Source organism: Pholcus phalangioides, unplaced genomic scaffold (genome assembly GCF_987345545.1).
Source record: "Pholcus phalangioides strain wild (caught in Gottingen) unplaced genomic scaffold, Ppha-v1.0 ptg000004l_1, whole genome shotgun sequence".
Taxonomy (NCBI): Eukaryota; Metazoa; Arthropoda; class Arachnida; order Araneae; family Pholcidae; genus Pholcus; species Pholcus phalangioides.
In genome coordinates, this window is record NW_028301597.1 from 14747019 (window position 1) to 14770537 (window position 23519).

Consider the following 23519-nt stretch of genomic DNA (forward strand, 5'->3'; position numbering starts at 1 on the left):
CTTCAAATTCTCGTGGTAGTCACTAGCGTCAGGCGTGTGGATAGGCCACGTTCAACTCCATAAGATCATGCGAAATATCCTCCGATATTATCCGTACAAACTGTCACTTGTGCAGCTGTTGCTTCTACATGATTATGACGCTCGACTGCAGTTTCTAGCTCGCGTTGAGGCCGATTCCGAATGGCCTTGGAATATCCTCTGGACAAACGAAGCGCATTTTCACTTGGATGGTGCAGTCAATACTCACAACTGCCGAATTTGCGAAACAGAAAACCGTACGCTATCTTAGAGGTTCCGTTGCATTCACCAAAAGTGACGGTATGGTATGGAATTACTGCATCATTTATTTTCGGTCCCTAATTCTACTAAGAGTTACGTTCTACAGGTCCAGTGACATGTTCGATCACCGGGAAGCGATATGCATTGCTGGTAGAGAACGAAATTGTTCCGGCTCTGCAAGCACGTCACTGCCTTGCAGACACAATCTTTATGGAAGACGGAGCTAAATTGCAGTATGTGTCGAGAATGTTCTTAAAACATATTTTATAGAAGAACGTGTCATCAGCCGGCACTTCACTAATCTATGGCCTCCCCCCGATTCCCCGGACCTTAACCCATGCGATTTTTGGCTTTGGGGGCATTTGAAACTTCTATAGTTCGTTTCAGGTTAACTTTGCAGTGGAGAGAAAGGTAGAGAGTGTACTCCTCCGCCGCAAAATAAAGTTCCCATAAATCGGAGTTTTATGATGATCATTTATACAGAATATTTCAATTTTTTTAATGATTTTGTGAAAAAAAAAGGAAAAATATCGTTTTGAACCGATGTTTCTTCGTTTGAAATTTTTAAATTAGAAAAAAATATTGGTTACCATTATCCAAAAATCTATAGCAACCACAACGACATTTTCGCGGTATCCTAGAAATCGTCCATACCTTACCCAGGCCGCGCATCGATACATTGGTTAAGAGGGTTTTGTTGCCATAGCAACGAGTGATGAGGTTCCCTCGTAGCTTCCTCTTCACTGCAAAGTTAACCTGAAACGGACTATAGTAAGTCGTGACAATCCAAGAACTTTACTTGACCTTAAAGGCAGCATTTCACGCCACGTGCTAAACATTTCCCTTCGGTCAGTTGTGGAACATGCCGTCTTGCGATTTCACATGGCATCTGAAAATGATGGCCATCATGTGGAACATGTTTTGTTGCAATAACAATTGTTAAAACTGTAAACATTTGCCTAAATGTGTCATTTCTTAATATAATGCCCTCTAGTGACGACATGTGCAACTAATTTTTACCCCCGAAACAAATTTCTATCACTTCATGAAGTCCTCCACAAAATTTCACAATTTTCTGATGACTGGTTTCGCCTGTGGGCTACTATAAAGTAGGGTCTTTTAATTATGGACACCTGTAAAACCTGTATTTTACGGGGGGGAAACCATTTTTTAAAGTTGTATTTTTGGCTCTTTGAAGCGATCAATTTGGGTCCGGGGAGGAGGCACCCCTGATTCATTACAGAGTCATCTATCTGTAGCAAGTGTTATTAGTATTAGGACCAAATTTTTCGTTATTAAAGAAATTCTCACGACTGTCTGTGAAAGAATACATCAAAATATAAGACCGGAATGCAATGAATAATACCCAAATGTATCTTTTTGTATTCATTTTTCCACGTTTTTCTTTGCAGTATGTTATATCCGAATCATTTTCTAGGTTAAGGCAGTGTTTATGGTATGTTATATCCACAGTGTATGTTTTAGGAGTGGTAAAAGGAGCCCTCTGTTCTCTAACTTCCAATTACAAAGTTGTTTCTGTCTCTCTTGAGGCCAAAAAAAAAAATTCCATGTTTCTAAGCGCAAAATTCGCAGAGATATTTGAATTCAAAATTTACTCGGCGGGTATTGGACTTGTAAACGTGGAAATTCTTTTGTTGGCCTCAGAAGAGACAGGACAACAACTTTCTCACTTGGGTTTTTCAGGACAGGGCGTCCGTATAAGAATTTAAATTTTGTAACTATATTATGAATATTTTTTTCATTTGAACGTTATTTGAAAAGATGGGCGACATCTCATTTGAAAATTTTTTTCCAATTGAAGGTTGTCTCTAAAACCATCGGGTTAGGAAATAGCCATTGGACAACGATAAGCGTGGACATTCCGTATACGAGGTGCATGCATGGTTAATATTAAGTAGTAGTTGAAGCGACTATTACGATACTTCATGATTATATTTTAAACTTCACTTAGCGATTTCGTTCTTTCCTAATTTATGCAATTTAGCGACGGCGATAAAGCTATGTTTCTTTCATAAACTGATGATTTCACTCTGCCAATGAAATCAGTAAATGCTTTCGAAAATTGTATAAATACGTTCACAAAACTTGAAAGAAAAACGAATGTATAAAAATAATAATTATTGGTGCTTTTGAACGAAGCACACGATGAAAACATTAGCGATATTTCTTCCGTTCGTTCAGATTATAAATCGTCGTCATAAGTAGCGAGGGCTTGGTGATTACACGAATGTTCAACAGGAAAATGAATAGTCATGTGCATCGTAAAATACTTCGAACGAGAAAAAAAAAATTACATGCATAATTAAGTTCGACAAGCGTACGAAATAGGAATTGAAGTAGAAAAATATTTTTCTTGTCCGTCTAATAATAATATGTATTGAAAAAGTGAGAAAAAGATGTTGTGTTTGGATGAGGGAAAGGGAGGGCTTTCTTTAATTTTGCTGTTTTTTTTCCTGCTCATGTATAAAAAAATAAAAAGAATGGGAAAAACTGACTTGTTTATGAAGGAAAAAAAATACACTTGGGAAAATATTTCACTTCCACCATCAAACTGGGAGCCACCAGAAGTTAAGGGAGAGAGAGAGAGAGAGAGAGGCATCGAGACAACCTCATCTTCTCTCGGAGAAAGCATGTGGTCGGAACTAATTGGAATAACAATTTTAATAACCTCATTAAAGTAAAAATAGAGTGCTTTCAATGCGAACGCTAATTGACTTGTAGTTTGCATTTCACTGAAACTCATTTGAATATCTTTCTTCATCTTTTTACAACAAAAAAAAGATAAAAATTCTGGGGAAGGAAAAAAAAACGATTTCTAAAGTGAAACTACTTCCATTTTTCGCGTTAAATGTTCTTTGAAAAGAAAAAAGAAGACCTGAATAGGTTTATGTCATCATTTGTAATATCTCTTTTTCCGAAGCTGTTACAGAATAAGCAATGCATATTTTTTGCGTCAGTCTGTGTTGAAAGATCATTTTTTCACGGTTAAGTAGATTTGATTTTAGAGAGGGTCTAATTTCATTTTCATGATAGGTCTTTACTGCTATTTTCACTCATATTAAACCGAATACACTGGGAATGAATATACAGGGTGATTCAGAACTCATGGACGAAATTTTAAAGCATTTAAACAACCACAAGCAATGAACCGCTAGACTGCACTGTTATTGAACGCATAAAGCGCTGGTTTTGCCACTTTTCGCCATTTAGGGCCTTCCTTAAGGCTGTTCGTTCACTGGAAGCGACTTGAAGCTGCATTCGGGATACAGGTCCTATTGTATCGTAAGTACAACTTCTCCGTTTGCGGCTACACCAGCGGACGACCGAAATTCCGATTGAAATGCGTGTGGGATCCCACGCCGTATCTGCGCAGTCACAGTACGGTTATTTACTTTTTTTTTGCGCCAAGCGAACCGCTCTTCTTCTCCTCCTCCTCGGTCACTCTCTCTAGCTCTCTCCCTCCTATCGCGCGTTAATATGGATGCTGCTTTTCTAATATCCATTCATGGGTTGTGATGGTAAGTATAGTAATCGGTTATATAAATATAATTATTTATTTATTTACAACAAGAACGCCTTCTCCGAGTTCGTGTCAGATGTCTCACTAAGTAGTAGGGACTTGATAAATTTTTTCAAAAACTTCAGTTTTTTATGTAGTAGCACGCTGCACCTGCAGAGAAACAAGTCGCTTAAAATCCCAATTTGGCTGGATTTGTCGTTCGTGTTCTGCTGTTACCGGATGTCACTCACTCAAAAACGTTTCTAGTGTGTGGACGACGTTCACCTACTTTCGGTGCAACGAGGTCCGTTCTGCATATACAGACAACTACGCGCGACTTGTTTATCGCTTCAAGCTGCTCCCCGTGGGCCACCGGCCGTTCAATGACACTGCTTGCGTCACGACGATGCATGACGAAAATTGCTTCTTAGATTGGTATCGTCCTTAAATTTTTGACCACGAGTTCTGAATTACCCTGTATATTCCTTTCAGACCCTGTATGCACAAACGGTCTGAAACGGTTAAAGGATAAATTGATGTACAGTTCTCATACGTGGAGCGTAGTTATGCATGCATCTTCTCAATCTCTGTGGTTATACTGTACTTCCAAGGTTATTAATGCCAACTGTCGTATGTGACGTTGAATTACTTATGAAGTGGAGTAAATTAGCGATGTCTCCTGGCTTTTGCGTTTCTCTTTAGTGTGTTGCCGTCAGAAAAGTGAAATTTTTTCTTTAATATATAAAAGGAAATAAAATAAAACTTTTCAGTTTTAAACGAGACTTTTTTATTTGAGAGAATTATTTCATTTTATGCTTCCGAATATACGTTTTCCTTCTATCAGTTTTCAAAGAAGTATTTTTTTTTGGTCGTGCCCGGACTAGAAACATTTCCTCCGTGGTGAAAAAAAAGGAAAGAAAATATGTAAGTGCCGGAGGAAAAAAAAATCAGACATTTATTGGTCGTTTGTGGCTAATGGTAGAAAATGACGTTCGAAACACTGGCGTTTGAGAACGTAAAAAAATAAAAACCGATAACCTTTACTTTTCAGCCATAAAATTTTTAGAATGGTTTCAGATTCCAAGAGAGCGAACATACTTCTTTGAAAACGGGAGTTAAATTGGAATTGTTACAAATGTGCGATGAAACTTCCAGCCATTATTTCCTACTTCCTCCTTTACGAGGCCTTAACAACTGACATTTTAACTGGATAACAATACCGGAGCGTGGAACATGAATTATTGAAACCGATGATGGTTATTTTTGAAAGTAGTAAAAGAAGTACTCTCTTTTAAAAAATGTGTTGTGACTCTTACGAAAACCGAATTTTGATAAGTGAATTACACACTGGAACATTAAAAAACCTTGAATTTTTGTGGAGGTTTTTGAGCAACAAAATTCTCACACGAGTATTCAACACTGTATGTTTGTTTCTTGTCTTTACGAATGGAACCTCATTTTAAAAACAGTATATATATATCCTTGGTAATTTATTTCTTTCTATATATATATATATATATATCCTTGTAATTAGCTACCGCTCGCTTGATGTGATTACATTGGGTTCGGGGCTTCTATCAACAAGAGTAATTTATTAGTAAGATATGAAGAGTTACAGAGAGAAAGAAATAAATTACCAAGGAGCCCTATAGCCCTTATTGGAAACAATGACCGATTTATAACTACGTATAGTCTATCCGAAAAAAAATCCTGGTAGTAAGTACGATGACCATATGTCCCATTCAGTCGAAGGGAAAGTATGAAAATGGGAAAACTCCGTTTTCTTCCGCATATAACTGGCTTCAAAATGTTGAAAATCATTTTGTTCAAAAATGTTTTTTCCCCTTTAAGGAGCCGTTCAAGTATTACGTAAGCAAATTTTTAGCCATTTTTGACCCCCTGCCCCTCTTGACAGAAAAAGTCAGCAAGACGCTGAACCCTTCCCCCCTCTTGTCAGCAAAATTTCGTCATCAGCTCTGCCCCTCTGAATCCTAACTCATATTTTCATAAAGGGTGGTCGATGACGTAAGCATTATCCAAACTCCCCCTCCCCCATTGTCATCAAAAGTCAGCAAATCGGAACCCCCCCCCCCCATCGATGATGACGTAACACTTGAATAACATCTAAGCTGAAAATCTTTTTTTTTAAATTCAGAATTTGTGAGCAGTCAGAATGAAACTGATTTTGTGATTTTGTGAACGAACTGAATTTGTGAATATTGACAGTTGAAGAAATTGATCAAGAACTGAAGAGAAAGGGTCTTTTTTATGCCTCGCACAGGCCTTTATTATAAAAAGCCGCTACACGTACATGATCATAGCGGCTATTACGGCCCAATTAGGACTTCGTGAACTGAGTACGGAAATTGTTTGCCAACAACGCAGACTTCTGACCTCCTGCATAGTCTTGCAGGGTGATAACGATAACTTATAAGGAAAAAATTGGTCTGATTCAACATTAACTTCAAAATAACGCAAACCCAAAGGCCGAATCATAATACTGAAATAATTTGTAGTTTCGGAGACGAAAATGAACATTCATATGTGCATGAAAATAAAATCTTTCGTATCTTATGATATGAAAAGTATGGCATAGACATATTGGGAAAAATATTGTTTATACATGGATGGCATATTTTCAGTGAATAAATGTAAAATTCACATTTTCAGTAAAAAATCAAAAATATAGTAAAAATATACTTTCGTGGCAAGATTATTTTACTTTCCTTGTAAAGTCTGCTTCATAAAAGCTGATTCTTTTAGAATCGGACCAATGGGTTTTCTAATAATTCCGTAGTTGATGTATGAAATCGTTAAATATTTGGACATATTATCTATCGACTTTGTAGAGTGGAATAGGGAAATATTTTGCAAATGATACAAGCAGGTGGCAGCACGTACGATGCTAAGTTCAAGGACACACAAGCTTCCCTAGACCCCCTAACCTCAGAAATCTCGATTTCTTTTCATAAGGGGTTTTGTGAAAAATAGAGTGTGTACACATTAAACATAGAGGGACCTTATTGACATCCTGCTTCATATCTAAGACAGGTATTGAAGTGTTCCCAAAGGATGGGTGTATACAAGAATATACAAAAGCAAACCTGACTCTCACACGTTACAAAATTTGAAAAATAACATTCCTGTTGCGATCCGGACACCAAAGAAACACTACTGCTAAACCACACATGCACCTCGTCCATATTCCTCTGCGGAACTTCTAACTAATTGGTTTATGTTGGAATTTGCGTGTATGTGTTGTGGACCTACTGTGAGGTTTGTTTCTGTGTAATATTTGTTATGTCTCGTGCTGCCATCTGCCATATTTGTTACTATGAGTGAATTGTAATGATTGAATAATTGTACCGTTCATCAAAGAAACACTGCAACACACCATGGAGAACATGAGAAAGAAACATTGCATATCGAGTGGCCGCGTGTATTCATGAAATTGACATCCACTTTCAGCACCCGTTCTAATCAATATGTATGGTATCTTTTGTAATGTACCTCATTTTGTGGGACCGGTTCTATATGGAACACCCTGTACATTTGCTCTTAATTCATATTTTTACCTAATTACTCTAATAGATATAAATATCAGAATGAATGCCGGGTCAAATCTTCGGATCGATATTAACACTTGTACGTAGAAGCACATTCTACATCATGCTACATATCGGTATCTGTCGAACATAATCGATTGTATGTAACGTACTTATCGCATCGCATCAGACATTATTGTTCATATATGGCTCTGTCTTCTCTCGACGCCTCCTCATACAGGGAAACCATGGACTTTATCGAGTGGGAACCTGTTGTTGACAGAGCTTATTACTCTCAGGAACATGATCAAGGAAATGGTCTTCGTGTCGTGACATGCGATCCGGTGCGCGACACTCCACCACAAATATAGACACTCAGAAGTGTCACGAATTCGGCCATCTCTACATCCTACGCAACGTGAAATGCGGGACGACATTATTGTTTAATGAACCGAACGATTCGCCACTTCCATGAGGATTATTCCTCGCGGGATGGTGAAGGAGAACTCCAATTTATCACTGGTGGATATGAGTTAGGCGAAACTGTCTGTGTAGATTGAGTTCGTATATCTATCTATTATGATATCATACTGAGCGCGATTTATTAAACAGTTGAATACGAGCTGGAACATCATCAAGATGCCAGTTCATCAGATAACTGTAACGCGTAATACAAATTCATCACTACAATTATCAGATTAGAGTCTTTTTGGTTTAGATTTATTTATTTAATATTGTTTGGTCGAGGACTATACAAGAGGATGCGGAACTTATGTTTGACGAAAATGACGATACACAGGAAAATTCAGAAATCGTAGTACAATCTACAATATTTGGTGTTAGGTTGTTCCGGTCGATAATAGTTCTTGGGAAAAAGCTAAATTTGTGATAATCTGAAAAAGCAAAGATGGGCTGTAATTTTTGGGAATGGTTGAGTCTAAAATAGAGAAATGCGAAGGTTTAATTACAATGTTGGAAGTGTCGATATTAAAAACTCATGGAGGATTTTGAAAAGAAAAGTCAAACGAGAGAGAAATCGAAGAGAGGAGAGCAGTTGGATATTGAGTTGGCGCTTGAGCTCCGATATGGAGACAGACGAAGACCAACAGTTAAAAATGAAGCGATTGGACTTATTTTAGATAGATTCTGATTTGTCTATGTTGGTTTGGGTGTGGGGATCCCAGGCTTCACAGGCATAGGAGAGAGCAGGGAGGCTATATGTCTGGTAGCACAGGTGACGGACATGACGGGTGGAATTTTTCAGGTTACGACGAAGGAAATAGAGTTTTTGGAGATATTTACTAAAAATGTAATGAATGTGAAGATTCCAGCGCAGATCAGAAGAGATTATAAAGCCCAGGCATTTATAATGGGAAACCTCCGAGATCAAAGAATTGTTTATCGAGTAAGGGGAAATCGTGAGAATTCTTTTACGGGTAAATTTCATGAAAAATGTTTTTGAGGAGTTGAGGGGCAATTGCCAAGTTGAGCACCATTCGGAAATAATGTTAAGATTGTATTGGAGAGATTCTTGTTCGGATATATTACGCACTGTTTTGTAAATGACACAATCATGTGCGAAGAGTCTGATACTACAGTTTATGGAGTCGGATAGATCATTTATATAAATTAGAAATAGTAATGGCGAGAGGACCGATCCCTGGGGCGTTCCAGACTCGACATGAAGAAATGGGGAGTTCTGGCCTTTGAATGAGACAAACTGGCTGCGGTTAATGAGGAACGCTTTCACCCATTTAAGCATTTGAACACTTAGACCAAGGTTAGAAAGTTTTATTAGAAGTTTATTATAGGGCACCCTGTCAAATGCTTTAGAAAAATTTAGGAAAATGGTATAGGATTGAAGGTTTTTGTCAATGGTGTTTATTAAGTTGTGCATGAAAACAGTTAACTGGGTAGATACAGATAACGATGATCTAAATCATAGTTTCCCTACCTTTTTTGTCTCATCGCCCCCTTCTTCAGAATTTTTTTTCTCAAATCGCCCCCCCCCCCTAGCGCAATCTAACTCATAGGATCCTATGTTATACTCGTAGCTTCTACCGCCCCCTGGAATATTCCACCCCCCCCAGGGGTCGTTAACGCCCACGTTGGGAATCACTCACCTAAATCCATGGTGGTTAGGGAAGAAAAAGTTAATCGAGTCGAGGTGAGTACGGATTTCCTTGGCAACTATGTGATCAAAGAACTGTGTATCTTCTGTGCCGCACGAGGAGGTGATTGCAATAGGTCTAAAATTAAGGGGGTGGGCAGTGAACCTGTTTTATGGATGGGAACTATTTTACTAATTTTCCAGTCAGAGGGTAGGTTAGATGTGTTCTCAGTGAGGCGTTGAAAATAATGAGGAGATAGAAATTTCATTTGTGCAGAATTTCGGGATATGATTTGGGATCCCATCAGGTCCAGTGGAATGGGGTTTTAGTTTTTTTAGAAGATGCAGGAGACCAGCTTTTTAGAAAAATAGACAGGACTGGAGTTGAGAATGTGTGTGAATCAGAAAAGAAGTATTGGGGGGGGGGGGAGGGAGAATCGAAGGAGAAAACAGAAGAGAAGGCCCGATTAAATTTGGAGTCAATATCAAGGGGAGAAGTTGGTGGGGTCCAAAGTGGAAGCTGTGAGTGAGGAGGTGCCGGATGATTTGGGGCGGAGGAAATTCCAGAATTTTGAGGGATTTGCTTTAAAACAGGTATAGGCAACGAGTTGGATAGGTAACGAATGGAGACCGGGATTTTGTTTCTTAGAGTAGGAGAGTCGTTGAATTTGAATTTAGAGACATCACGTGGAATTTTTCTTTTGAGATGGATAATGTCACGGTTGATCCAAGGGTTTAAGAGACATATAGATGAGGAGCATTTGGTAATCTTTGAACTTACTCCAGAGACGTTGAATATCATTAGAAAAGGAAGAGGAGATGAAGTCGAAGAATATTTTGCATGAGAGAGGGTAGTTGGCCTTATTAAAGCTGAGTTTTTTGGTGAGTTTAAAAGAAGGGATGGCATGATGGAGGAAGAAATCTAAAAAGGGAATTTTGTGGTCGGAACAGCCATCAAAAACAGTAAAATGAGAAATCGGGATTTTATTGGAAACCGGTGTTAGAGATTGAATTGAGTGACTGAATATATTCTAGTAGGTTCCAAGATAGTTTGGACGAGGTTAAATTTGAAGAAAATGTCGAGAACTCCATGTTAATACCATGGTTTCTCGAGAGGGACTGCATATTATGCCAGTCTATGTCGGGTAAATTCCAATCGCCAGCTATAATTAAAATGTGTGAATTATGAAATCGGTCCAAAATTGTTTCAAGTCCGATGAAGTAGAAAGGATCCGAGGCAGGGAGTATGTAAAGAGAAAAAATTGCAATGGGAGTGCAGCCGAGATGATGCAATTTGGCACCTACAATTTCAATATTTGATTCGAGAGAAATTTCAGTTAGGGGGATAGAACTGTCAAAAACAAGGGCAACGACCCCCCCCCCCCGGGTATTTCAATCTTTACGAAAGCCAGAGAAATTTGGTGGCAGAAATATTCGGGGAGTTGCTGATATTACTGTGCAACCATGTTTCTGTAATCGCTAGGAAATTGGGATTAATCAGTGAGAGGTGACCTTTTTTATCAACATCAAAATTTTACGTTAGCTTTAACTTAGATCTTAACAGAAAACATATTCTATAATTTTTATACAGCATTTAACAAAATAATAAATACACAGGATTTATAAATTTGTAAGTACTGTCGCTTAAAAATTCTTAAAAATGGAAGGAATTGGTATATTTGAACGTGCAAAAGAGAGAATTATTCTCGCGAAGCGGATTGTTTTTGTTTTTGGTAAAAAAAAGGTGGTTCAACATTTTGTCGATATGCATATAACTAGAAATAAGCAAATCAGAAACCTTTGGATACAGGGTGTACGATTAAGCTCATTTCTGAATTTTCCTGTTACTTGCGCTCACATAAGGTTTTCAATGTGATCGCTACATATGTGCACAAAAGACTGGTGAACTCAGCCATGAATCGCAGGCACACACGTTACGAGCATTTCGGAAACAGAAGAGATTGAAGAAAGATCAGATCAATCAGAAGCGCTCAGATCGAATCACTCCCGCTGGAATTTCGCACAGTGACCTCTAAAAAAATTTTGAACTACAGAAAAATTTGAACCATTTTTTGTACCAAAAAAAAAAAATTTCCTTTGTGAAAATAATTTTTTCGCAAACCGCATTACATTGAAATATACGAATTTCTTTCATTTTTATGAATTTTTAAACTAATTACGAATTTATGGGGCACCCTGTATTTGTGATGTCATTCAAGGTTTTATCGTTTTGATCACTCACAAAATTATTGTTTTTTCTTTAACATTTCATTACATTTCCGTTTTATCCTGTATTTGTTCAGAGTAGGCGATCTCTGGAGGATTCGGACTACGAGTGACCCTAAGTGTTTCTTCACGCAAAACACATAGACGGTGTATTTATTTAGGTATGGAATAAAGACGGGAGAAAAAAAAAAAAGTCGCGGGGATATAAGAACGTATACATATCAGTAAAAGCTTGGCCAACATTCGAGTGGAACGATGAACAAAATTTGTGTTTGTATGCCTAAATATAGCGAGCACATGATACGGTGAAGGAGGGGTGAGGCTTGAAATTTTAAAGAAACTATAAGGTAAATTGAATTTCTCCTTCAGTGCTCTTCTACGTGTATAGTGATTGCTTTTCTACGGTTTCGGTCGGGATTTCCCAAGTGGCTATATACAACTTTCAGCTCGGCATCGTGACCGAGCTCGAGGGATTGCAGAGGTAGCGCTGAAGTGGCCGAAAAAATCAATTTCAAATGAATAAACAAAGACAATCCAAGTTCTCTCGTGGATCTTGTCGAGGACCCACAATATTTTCAAAACGGTGTTTCATCAGTCAAATAGAATTTTTTTTTGCTTATCAAGACCTTCATATTTTGATTATAATAATGTTGAAGTGATTCTATGCATATTTAAGCCCGAAAGGCAGCCAATTCGTGAAATGGCCGGCCACTTCGCGAATTCACCGAGAATTTTGGCTAAATTCTGATTTGCAGAAATGATTCAGGCTTTAGCTGGCCAATTCGGGAAGTGGCTTTAGATTCCTCTCCAATGTTCGATGTTCTGATGTAAGACGGCCTGGTAGGCCCAAAATCCATTTTTTTTGTCATCACCAAACGCGTAATATATTGGATTGTGACTTCATGTGACTAGATAAAAGAGAATTAATTCGACAGGAAAACTATTCATATAGTAAACGGAAGTAAGGTGCTTTGCATCAGTCCGGGGTAGTGAGCGGTTCTATCTAGTCATATAGTAATAAAACATTTAGTTTTTTCTATCAAATGTTGAAAAAAAATGATCACCGTATCGTGACTACTATATGAGGGGTTGCTATAGCTAACGTGGTCATAATTGTGACGACAAAATTCACCAAACGGCGATGACCACGAATCATGACTTCTCTTTTCGGACTTTGGTCAGGGATCTCCAGACACTTCACCAACTGGCTGGCCAGTGTCCGATTCGGGCTTTCGTCTCCCTTAGAGAAAATGATAATTTCAACGACTCCCCCCCCCCCCCCCCCCGCCGCTTAATAGTATATTACGATTCACAAGCCAACTGTTAATAAGCATCAACCACTATTCACATTATGTTTTTATTGCATGAAACATTTGGAGTTAATGGAAAATACGTTACACTAGGTTTTAAGATAAATACATTTGAGAATAGATACTGGCCTCCAAATATTCAAGTTGTCTTCAATACGTACATTTAATTGTTTTATTTTTGTTCTCTGTTGAGCCAATAGAGGGAACTAACTTTCCTATTGAATAGTAAAAATCTTGGGTATTGTGATCATTGTAATTAAATATAATTTTCTTTTCATTTTTGATGTCTGATTTGTTCGAGAATCTTATTCCTTCATCAGTTTTCTATACACGAACTATACTAACGTTGTAAAATGGCGATTGTTCCCCGCTTAATCGAATTCTGTATGCTGGAATCGTTGATATCCGATTAAGCGGGCCGACTGCAATAGTCATTTTTTATAGAAATTTACATTTTCATTCGATCGGGCTAGTCCAGCTTAACATAAGAATACGAATCAATTGTTGATTAGAATGTTTATTTATTTATTTTTTAAAAGATTGGCTTACGGATGGGTCAACATCGAAGGATATTTGAAATGGAAACAGTATCTCATTGGCTGTGAATGCCTCAACGAAGTATTAATTCTTTTACTTCTCTAGCCCCTTGTCACTTGGAAAAATGTGACGAGGGGGGAGGAAGGCAAAAAAAAAAGGGGAACAGTTTGGAGTCTTGAGTTTGGAGGAGGGAAGAATATTTCTTTCTCGATTAAATGCATCCGTAATTGATTACGCTCCGTTTACGGTGCGGAGGACGAAAAAATAATTACAGATTTTGAGACAAAAGTGATGGGCGGAAGACAGAGAAAAGTACCGTTAAATTCCTCTTGAAAGGCGTCTTCTCATGAACAACTTGGCACAGGTTCAGGCTGAGCTTTTGCTTCAATACGCTGGTCGCGAAAAAAAGAAAAGAATTAAAGCGTGATTTGGTGTTGAAAGGTACTTGGGCGTAAAAACGGATTTGTTCGAGAGTAAAAAATAAAAATAAAATAAGAAGTAAACGAATCGGATGTTCCTTCGAGCCAGGGTTTTGTGACACAAAAATTATGGTCCGGAGGAAGGAAAAACAGGAAAAAGTCGAACAGGGATATTGTGAAGTGCCCCGAAGCGTTTCTTCCTCTTCGAAGAACTTTTGTCACGAGAGACATCTTGAGACGAAATAAGAAAAATATATATATATATTTTACATTTATTCCTTTTCGCTGGAAAATAACGCACCTTCTATTTCTTGATGGCGTTTGATCTGTAAAACCGAAAATGATTGTATTTGACGATAAACTTTTACGGTGGACAATATTCATAAAATTGGTTCGTTTAACCGACAGTTTCCCAAACTTTTCGTTCCATTGCCCCCTTCTTTAAATTTTTTTTCTTTCCCATCCCCCCTCCGCAACTCAAGTGAACCCATAGGATCCTGTACTAAACCCAAAACTTCTACCGCCCCCTGAACTTTCCGGGTTCGAACCCACCATCGCCATAGTGGTGGTCAGCTGAAGTTGGTTTTCTGTGGTTTCCAACTTCACGGCGAGAATGCGAGCCGATCTCCCCGTTAAAAAGTCTTGCCACAGAGAGCAACAGACCTACAACGATACAATTATTCACTCATTACATTTCACTCATAGTTATAAAAATTGACGGCAGATGGAAGCACTATACACACAACAAGCATTAAACAGAAACACACTTTACGCCAGGTTCACTACACATACACACACACATTCCAACATGTACCAATTCGCTAGAAAATTCCGCAGAGGAATATGGACGAGATGCATGTGTCTGGTTTAGTAGTAGTCCATTCGACTTCAATAATTGAGTTGTTCGAACTCATGACGGTCTAAGTCGTTTTTTGTAAACTTTACAGGATAAAAAAAAATTTTAAATTTTAAATTTTAAAATTTTAGCTGAAAATGAGATTTTTTTCGCCGGAAAGTAACAGAGACTGTTTTTCCCGTCTGGGAAGGTAACCGAGACGCAAAGGCACGCACTAAACATAGACTTTGTTCCAATTATAGAACTCACGATTGCAGCGGTTTAAAAGGCCATAGCAACGAAATATGTGGGTTTCTACGAGAACTAACTTAAGAGCCTATAGTGGAAACTATAGGGAACATTATTCAGTCAAAAAATCAATTTCGCAAAAATAGAACATAGACCGTTATTCGCCCGAACAATTTAATTACTGAGAATTTCAATTCACTAATTCCTGAAGTTAAAGTCTTCGGAAGATTCTAACTGAAGGAGCGGAACCATATCAGAATAGAAGTGAGTTGGATTTAAGTAAGATGATGATTCACATAAAAATATGCTGCTCAAGAAAATATAATTTGAAGAGAATTTCAGTTTGTGTCACCATTTTTTCGTTCGTTTTTTTCTTGTTGTTGTGAAGTTGAAAGGGATTTACTTGATTAAAGATTAGTTTTATTTTCCGCAGAACACACATGTCAATCATATTGATACTCAAGGTGAATATCGGCATGAAAATTTTAGAAAAGTTAGAAATTGCACAGGCACGTCATTGCAAATTATTTCAAAAACTTCATTAAAAAATTACCCGTTAGCTTGAGAGATAAATAAAATGATAATTTTCATAAATTGTGTTCGCTAGTTCATGCATCATTCTCAAGTTATTATTACTAACTAAGGGTGGGAATCGATTAAAAATTTTAACAGGGCGATCAAAATTTTTGATCGATTAATTGAATTTTAATCGAATATTTTTATTCATTTCATACCCCTATTCGTTAGTTTTAAACAAATATAAGAATAAATTAAAAGAAATCGAGACTGTGCCCCGCATGAAACAATTTACGATGCTGAACGTTATTTGTCAAATCTTAGAGTTTCTTCACTTGGATCTTGTCATTTAAATGAGTAATTTAAGTTAATCACTGATTTCGAAACTACGTCCAATCTTCATACTGTTGCTTGTTTCCCTAAAAAGTCTTGCTGGATAGTACGTACTTGTTGGGAGAAGAGCTGATGGTTCCCAAAAACAAATACAAAGACCACAACATGCAAACTGCCCAACGAAGTAGCTGGAAAGGAAATGTCCGCAAAAATATGGATGTCAAAAATGTGTACGGATTACACGAAAACTTGTTTTCACTGTGGGGGACAGTAAATTTTGGTCTTTTGTCTTCTGAAACTCCCATCAAACTCAATTTGAAACTGAAGTTTCTGTATCACCGATTTTCATTAAATCGTCATGTATTTCCCCAATTATGAAAAATCTGATTAGTAAATTGACTCAATTTTAATTATGGTCACTCGTCTAAATTGATATGTTTGACTGCCTGACTGAAATGGGACTTTGTAGGCAGCAACGCTTGTCTTATAAATGCGCCCTTGCTCACTCCGTAAAGATTACGGCTTCGTACTATACTGGGATCTTCAATTGGAAATTTTGAATTTTGGCTAAGAAAAATTTGAGTTTGATGTGAGATGAAGAAGTGTATGAGTGTAAGTGTTGTGTGCGTGTGGGAAAATGTTATGTATAGGAACATAATGCAAGATATCAAAAATTGGTTTCATCAAATAAATTTAGCTAAATTAAACTTTTTCTGCGAACTTTAATCAGATTTTAATCGGATTGCTCGAATCGATTAACTCAACTAAAATTTTTGACTGCGAACAACAATTGATCGATTAACAAACTCAATTAATCGATTAATCGGACTATCTCCATCCCTAACCTTCAATTTTTTTTCTGAGTTTGATTGAAATAAAATTTACTAGTAGATGAGAATTCATACATCATATTTTGATATGGAAGATGGCTTTTTTATTGGCATATTTGGATTTAGAAAACCGATACTTGTAGATTATTTTTCGAATTTGATATTTTAAATCTTTACCTACCGACGGCACTTTGAAGAACCAGGTTTTTTATGCACATAAGTTTTGATAATAATTAGTTGTTCGAAAAACAGCACGTTTTTAATTTTCTTGTTTTTAATAATGAAATATAAAATACTTGCACATCCAAACATTTACTACAGTCGGAGGAAACAGTGCTATTTTTGTATTTTGAACCTTTTCTTGGATATATAGGTGAAAAAGATCTTTTCAAAAGTAAAAAAGAAATGTGTACTGCAGGTCTTGAGAGATTTTTCAGTATCATTTCACGTGAAGCTTTCAGCGATGATCTTTGAAAGTGAATAGTACTTTTACACATCCGGAAATTGCTTTCAAGACAGCTTCATATTCTATTCGCTTCGTTAAAATCAGAAATTTCGTTGCGAAAGCATTTAGAAAATATACTTTGTGTCAACAAAAAACAAACTTTTAAAAAAGCTTCCTGCGCTCCAACGTTTTTTGTCCGAAAAATATTCAATATACAGTAAGTTGTATAGCTAGTATATTAGCTTTACTGCTTACTGAAATAATACTTATTAAATTCGTCTACAGCACGAATCGTTTTTTAATGTTGAAAAAAATCTTGGCCGTTAAAAGCTTTTTCGCCTGCATTTTTTCAAGGCAAAGAGGCAACGCAGTTGCTGATAGTGAAGCAAAGAATAAAAAATAAAAGCACGATACTCCATTTAATCCCGTCCTTTGTGTAATAAATCTTTCTATCACGGATACTTATGAAACATTAATCTCCAGTGCCGCATCTCCTCTCTCTGCCATTGATCAAATAATTTCAGATTTTTAACTGAAGGGGAAAAAAGCCGAGGAGGGGGAAAACCCGATGGGAAATAGAAAAAAAAAGAGAAATTGACTCTAAATTGATGATTTTTTCTTTCAATAGAAATGCATTTTTTTCGGACATTAACTTCAAAGCACTTAATTAATTTTTTAATTTTCAAAATTTTTTTCCAGCATTAAGTGGCATTCCGAATAAAAATTTAAAAGAAGGGGAGAGAATCGAATAATATCAAATTTTTAATTTTATATTTCTAATTATATCATGTACTTTTCAATTTCGTTAAAAGTAGAATATAAAAAAAAAAACTCGTTATAGTAATCTACGTTCTTATTATGAAGTAATTAAATTTAATTTGTATGACTTTACTGTTGATTCTGAAAATAATCATCCACGATGGCGAATTAGTCAAATAAATGCACAAATTTCTCTTTCCTTCCACAAATCTGGTTTTTCAATTTTTATTTAACATTTACTTCGCAGCTTTTCTTCCAAATGCAAATAAATGAAAGCTAATTTATTCTATCTGTTATGACTGCACCTATAAAGTTTCACATTCTAAATACGTTGTCCATAATTGAGTGAAATTGTGAAACTAATAAAAAAACTCTGTATGGAATATGTATGAAAAATAACGAAAATACTGACGATATGGTGCACTTTTGTATCTTATCCCCGAGTCTTTGAAGTAATTCATGCAATTTTTTTCTCTGGGTAAGATTCGAGCTCCATTCGATTCGACGTAATTTTCCCAACTTTCGAAGCAAATTTTTCCATGATGGTTTTGAAATTACCTCCGTCCATGTTTTTGCACAAGAAAATCACTATTAACCAATCGTATCGATCGATAGCTTTCACTATATCCTCTATGACATCTCTGTGTACGTTCCGGCAGCGGATATGAAGCATCCAATAACGGGCTTTCGAGGATAACAGAACAACTATCCGGTACACAAGTGCTAGGCCAGATATAATAGCTAAGATTACGAACCAGAACCACAAAAATATGTAGACCTTCTCGTTGACAATATTGATGGGTATGACACACAGCGCGTCGTGTTTTTGTACGTCGCCGGAAGATCCGAAGCGGTGGAAAGTGCATTTCGTTACTCTGGGGAATACTTTGATCATAGGATCGAAACGAAGGGTCCAATCCCATTCAGTGAATTTCAACACTTCCATTCCATAAGTCGTGAACTCGCCTCCTAAGAAAACGTCCGTCACGAATATTTGTCCCAAGATGTTAATGAAATTGAGAATTTCCATGACCGCGTAGCATGTTGCGTACACCCGATGGTTGCCGATATTGTCCTCTAGGTACTCTACGATGAGTTCTGTTTCGTCTTCTTTCTTTTTAGCACTTACAACAGGATTATCGAACTCCATGACGAGATCTTTCACCCGATGTCTTTCGATATTTCGCCAGATCAATCTGGGCACGTAGAACATCAGGGCCTGTATAAAGAGCAAGAAACTGACCCATTGGTAATAGGCATGGTAGACTCTGTCTTCACCTTCGACGTGTCTCTGCACTCCGGGATACGCCACTTCGTTTCCGACCTGTTTCTTCCACGCATCGACAACGCTGAACGTCGGGTGAATCCAACAGTATATGTCTAGTAGGTCACTCGGAATATCGTCGTTCGAAATGCAGTCGATGGGATCACCGATGTAAGCTTTACCCGTCACCAATATACTGAATGCGAGTAGTACAGCGAGCGTGAATTTGTAGTGGAGTTTGAAAACAAATCCGTCGATGGTCGGAGTCTTCACGCGAAAGAAAGCCTTTAAGTTCCCGAACAGTTTATCCATGATGCTGCACTTTCCACTGAAATTTATGAAGTTATGAGTACAAACTGAAAATTGAAAGCGATTCGCACGATGCGATATCCTAAGGCGAAAAGTAGACGTATATAGCAACAGTTTTTACATTATGGAAACAACGAACTATTTCACAAAAAAATAATAATTTTCAGCTATCTATAGTTGCTATCTTACCGAATTCGTCTCGACCGAGAATCGAGCAAAGACTTTGATTTCACAATGGGTGTGGATATCAAAACATCGACACTTGCACCATTCAAGAAAGAGAAAAAAAAAAAGAAATTGAGATAATGCTATTCTTATCGGTTTTTTCCTTGACATCGACAGCAGAGATAGTAATGCTCCTTTTCTTTATAGGTAGAATGACCAAAGTTCAAGAAATTCTTTGCTGCTCAAGAAGTAAAAAAAATAATAAAAAAATGAATTTACCATTTATATAATTGCTTCGAAAAACCTTCCGAATTCGGTAATTGAGCTTAAACTTTAAGAATTAGTGATACGGAGATGGGTGTGAATAATTATTTTCATTGATACTTTTTCAATTCATAATAATGACCTCGAAATACCTTGCGACATAATTTAATCAGTATTTTGCTCAGTATTTAATCTGGTCGTTTTTATTTGGTCATCCTGTCCGAAAAAACCAAATTAGAAAATTGTTGCCCTGCCTCTCTTGAGCAAAAAAGAAAAAAATATCCACGTTCCCACGTGCAATATTCACTGAGATATCTGAATTTGAAAATTGCTAAAATGAGGAAAAGAATAGCATATGAAGCATAGAATGAGCTTTCCGTTAGTTTATATGCGGCTCTTTCCTCTCAGTTTCAGTGGTTTTCGGATTGAATTTACAGGATTTTCGAATATTGCACGAAATAGAATTTTCTTTATCGGGTTTAGGAGAGGCAGGGGTTTTTTAGGACAGGGTGACAAAATAAAGAGATTTTTTATTTTTTATTTTAATAACAAACTAACCCCTTGAAACATGGATGACATATGAGAGTACTACACGTTATTTGAATATTTTTTCTAACTGGAAGTATGCCTCTAGCATCAACGGTTCGGGAGTAATTTCAGAATAAAGGGACTTTCCTACGCAGCATGTATGCTGGGGATCAGCCTGTAACAAAGGTCTTTTTTCAGCAAAGTGAACTCATTGTAATGGCCTTTTGCTCCGAAAACTTTTCTTCAAAAAAGTTTTTTTGTTGCCCTGCCTCTATATAAACAGCTGTAGACTTTATTTAAATTTTGAATTTACGACTTTTTTGTATTTTAAATTCATATAAACAGTCACACTCAGTTATAACGGCATTCAAGAGACCTGGTAATTAGCTGCAACTGAGAGTTTATTACAATAAACACCATACAAAAGACAAAGGAAAATTTCTAAAAATCGTGTCGCTGTACCCGGCGTTTCGGTGCCGTTAATAGCAAGGTTCCGTCATTATTATTGTCTAATAGGAATCAGCCGGGATTATCGATGTTGTATCCGTGGTAGCGTAACAACCAAGGTATTACCGTGTTTCACTGTGTATATATCAATAAAAGAAGAAAAACGGGGGGAAAAAACATTAGAAATTAAAGTTGAGCCGCAGTAAAGGTCACGAGCTAGATGCGAAACTTTCGAGGACCGCATCTTGCCCGCAGCTCGGTTTGCAACCCCTGGTTCGGTTGTATTAATTCATCTGCTTTTTTTCCAGCATCCGTTTTTTCAAGTTTACTGTTCATTGACAGAAATTGGCGACCATCCCCCCCCCCCCCGAATACTTCATTTAAGTTTTAAATAAAATTATTATAATCTCATATTTTATTCCAATCATATTATTATCAATACATCATTAATTTATCACTTATTACAATCTTATCACTGTATTATTAAATTATCAATCTTATCACTGTATTATTAAATTATCAATCTTATCACTGTATTATTAAATTATCAATCTTATCAATACATTATCTACAACACATATCAAAACATTATCGATATATTATTTTCATATATACCCACGGAATTATTTATTAACATTTACTGGTTATTTTCAAAATCATGTGAACGCTCAACTATTTGGAAAATGCTGCAACCATCTAGCTTAGGACTAATCAATACGTGCTCCCTCTAGCGCGATGTGGAGCAAACTCAATTTCATTAATTACTCTCTCGTAATTCATTTTCATGATGAAGATAATAAATAAGCTTATGAATTTGTTTGTTAAGCTGGGATATATATAGTTACAGAAAGAGGAAAGAGCATCGTAATTAATCAAAAGGTAAACGACGACAAACAATGTTTGGGATATAAGGCTGCGAGCGCACTGCTAACTCAATATTAAAAGCTCTTTTATTTTTGCCCTTGTCTTTTTGAAGAAACTTGGGAAAAAATGATGTTTGCCGTCTTCCTCTTTCCTGCTGTCAACGAAAGAGCTTTGCAATTAATAAAAAGAAGTCGTTGTAAGTAAAAGGAGGGATGCCAAATTGTACTTTGAACAAAGCGTCGAGTGCTGTGCGATGACGTCTCGTGCGCTGCGGCAGTGTATAGTATGCTTGCTTACCTGTCATTATGATTCTGACCCACTGTTCGCTGAGCCGAGTCTCCCTGCTCAGCCTATTGTGCACTTGACAACGGTATTTTCTGCTGGCGTCCAACTCGTCGACGTGTCTTATATACAGCTCTCCAGTCGGAAAGACAGCATACTTTCCTAGTTTTGGAGAAAGTAAGAGACACGCTATAAATAACGACCACATTCACCGAGACAGAATTACACTTTTCGCTTTACTACTTAACAATTAAAAATTCTACAATAACTTTTGTAGCGATTAAAAATTAAATATTTTTCAAACACAGCCGCGTTCGGCATAATATAATGACTTATCCCCTGACATATATTATCACATTATTCATTATCAACATTGTAAATTCAACTAAAAAAAAACAATTAATGTTTATAAATTTTATTTGTCATTAATCAACATGTTTTTGCATAGTATTTCAACAGGTGGAGATTTTTGTTTTCAAAACAGGGCAGATTTCTGCTTCTCCCGATCACAACAGGTGTTCGTTCATCCCTGCCATCTACCAGGTGATCCAAAAGTATTAGAAAAGGTAAACTTTTTTTTTTTCAATAATTTGAAAAGCATCGATGATCCAGTTTTCACAGAAATATATCGAAGAGAACATTTTTTTATGTAACAAGAAATTTATCGTCTGAATAGTTATAGTTGGCACAGTGCTAACAAGTATAAGGATTTCTAGCCATCAGCGTCGTTTGTCAGTAATGAATGTAACTATTTCGAATGAATTTTTCGTTATTGAATGAACTCTCACGACTTCTTGTAAAAGAATATATCGAGATATCACCCAAATGCAATGAATGTTGCACAAATAAGTCAGTTTTCGGCTTCATTTTTTCAGAATATTGTTTGCAGTATATGCTATTCGAATTATTTTCTAGAGAAGCAAAAAGAGTGCTGTTGCAACGTTATATCCCCAGTATATGTTTTAAGCGAGGTATTTATTAACAGAGGCAAAAATGTACCGTATAGAAGAGAATGGGTCATACCTCGAGGATTACAGAATCGTATGTTATGTTCAGGGTATGTTACAAGTGTACTCGACTGTAGTGCGATAAAAGAGCAACTGAAATTAGAGATTAGGGGCCGTTCATGTATTACGTAAACAGATTTTCAGCCATTTTTGACCCCCTCCCCGTCAGCAAAAGTCAGCAAAACACTGACCCCCCTTCCTCCCTCCCCGTCAGCAGCTTAGAATATTTCATATCTTCAAAAAGGAGTGGTTGATGACGTAAGCAACCTTCAGCCCCCCCTCCCCCTTGTCATCAAAAGTCAGCAAATTCGAAATCCCTCTCCCCACCCCCCTTGATGCTGACGTGATACTTGAATGACCCCTTATATACTATATTTAAACACTTTCACAACCCTGTACGCACAAGCGGGGAAAGGAGCAACCCCAGGATTATTAGTTCTGGGTCTGAAAGGGTTAATCATTCTAATAGTTTCATA

General features: G+C 37.0%; 2 protein-coding genes across 2 annotated transcripts in view; both read right to left on the reverse strand.

The window, feature by feature from the left end:
• Positions 1 to 23519, reverse strand: part of LOC149086590 (cell adhesion molecule Dscam1-like) — a 236354-nt gene that overhangs the window by 92361 nt on the left and 120474 nt on the right. The window contains exon 4 of the mRNA XM_089230963.1: positions 22052 to 22198. Within this exon, the coding sequence (XP_089087089.1) occupies positions 22052 to 22198 (147 nt within the window). The remainder of the gene's footprint in view (positions 1 to 22051; positions 22199 to 23519) is intronic.
• On the reverse strand, positions 18044 to 19725 carry LOC149086591 (innexin inx2-like). Its single transcript, XM_089230962.1, has one exon. It carries the CDS (start codon positions 19487 to 19489, stop codon positions 18371 to 18373), a length of 1119 nt encoding a protein of 372 aa, XP_089087088.1. The 5' UTR covers positions 19490 to 19725; the 3' UTR covers positions 18044 to 18370.

Bases quoted from the DNA above. Each gene is read 5' to 3' on its own strand.
- LOC149086591 (XM_089230962.1), bottom strand. From the start codon at position 19,489: ATGGATAAACTGTTCGGGAACTTAAAGGCTTTCTTTCGCGTGAAGACT.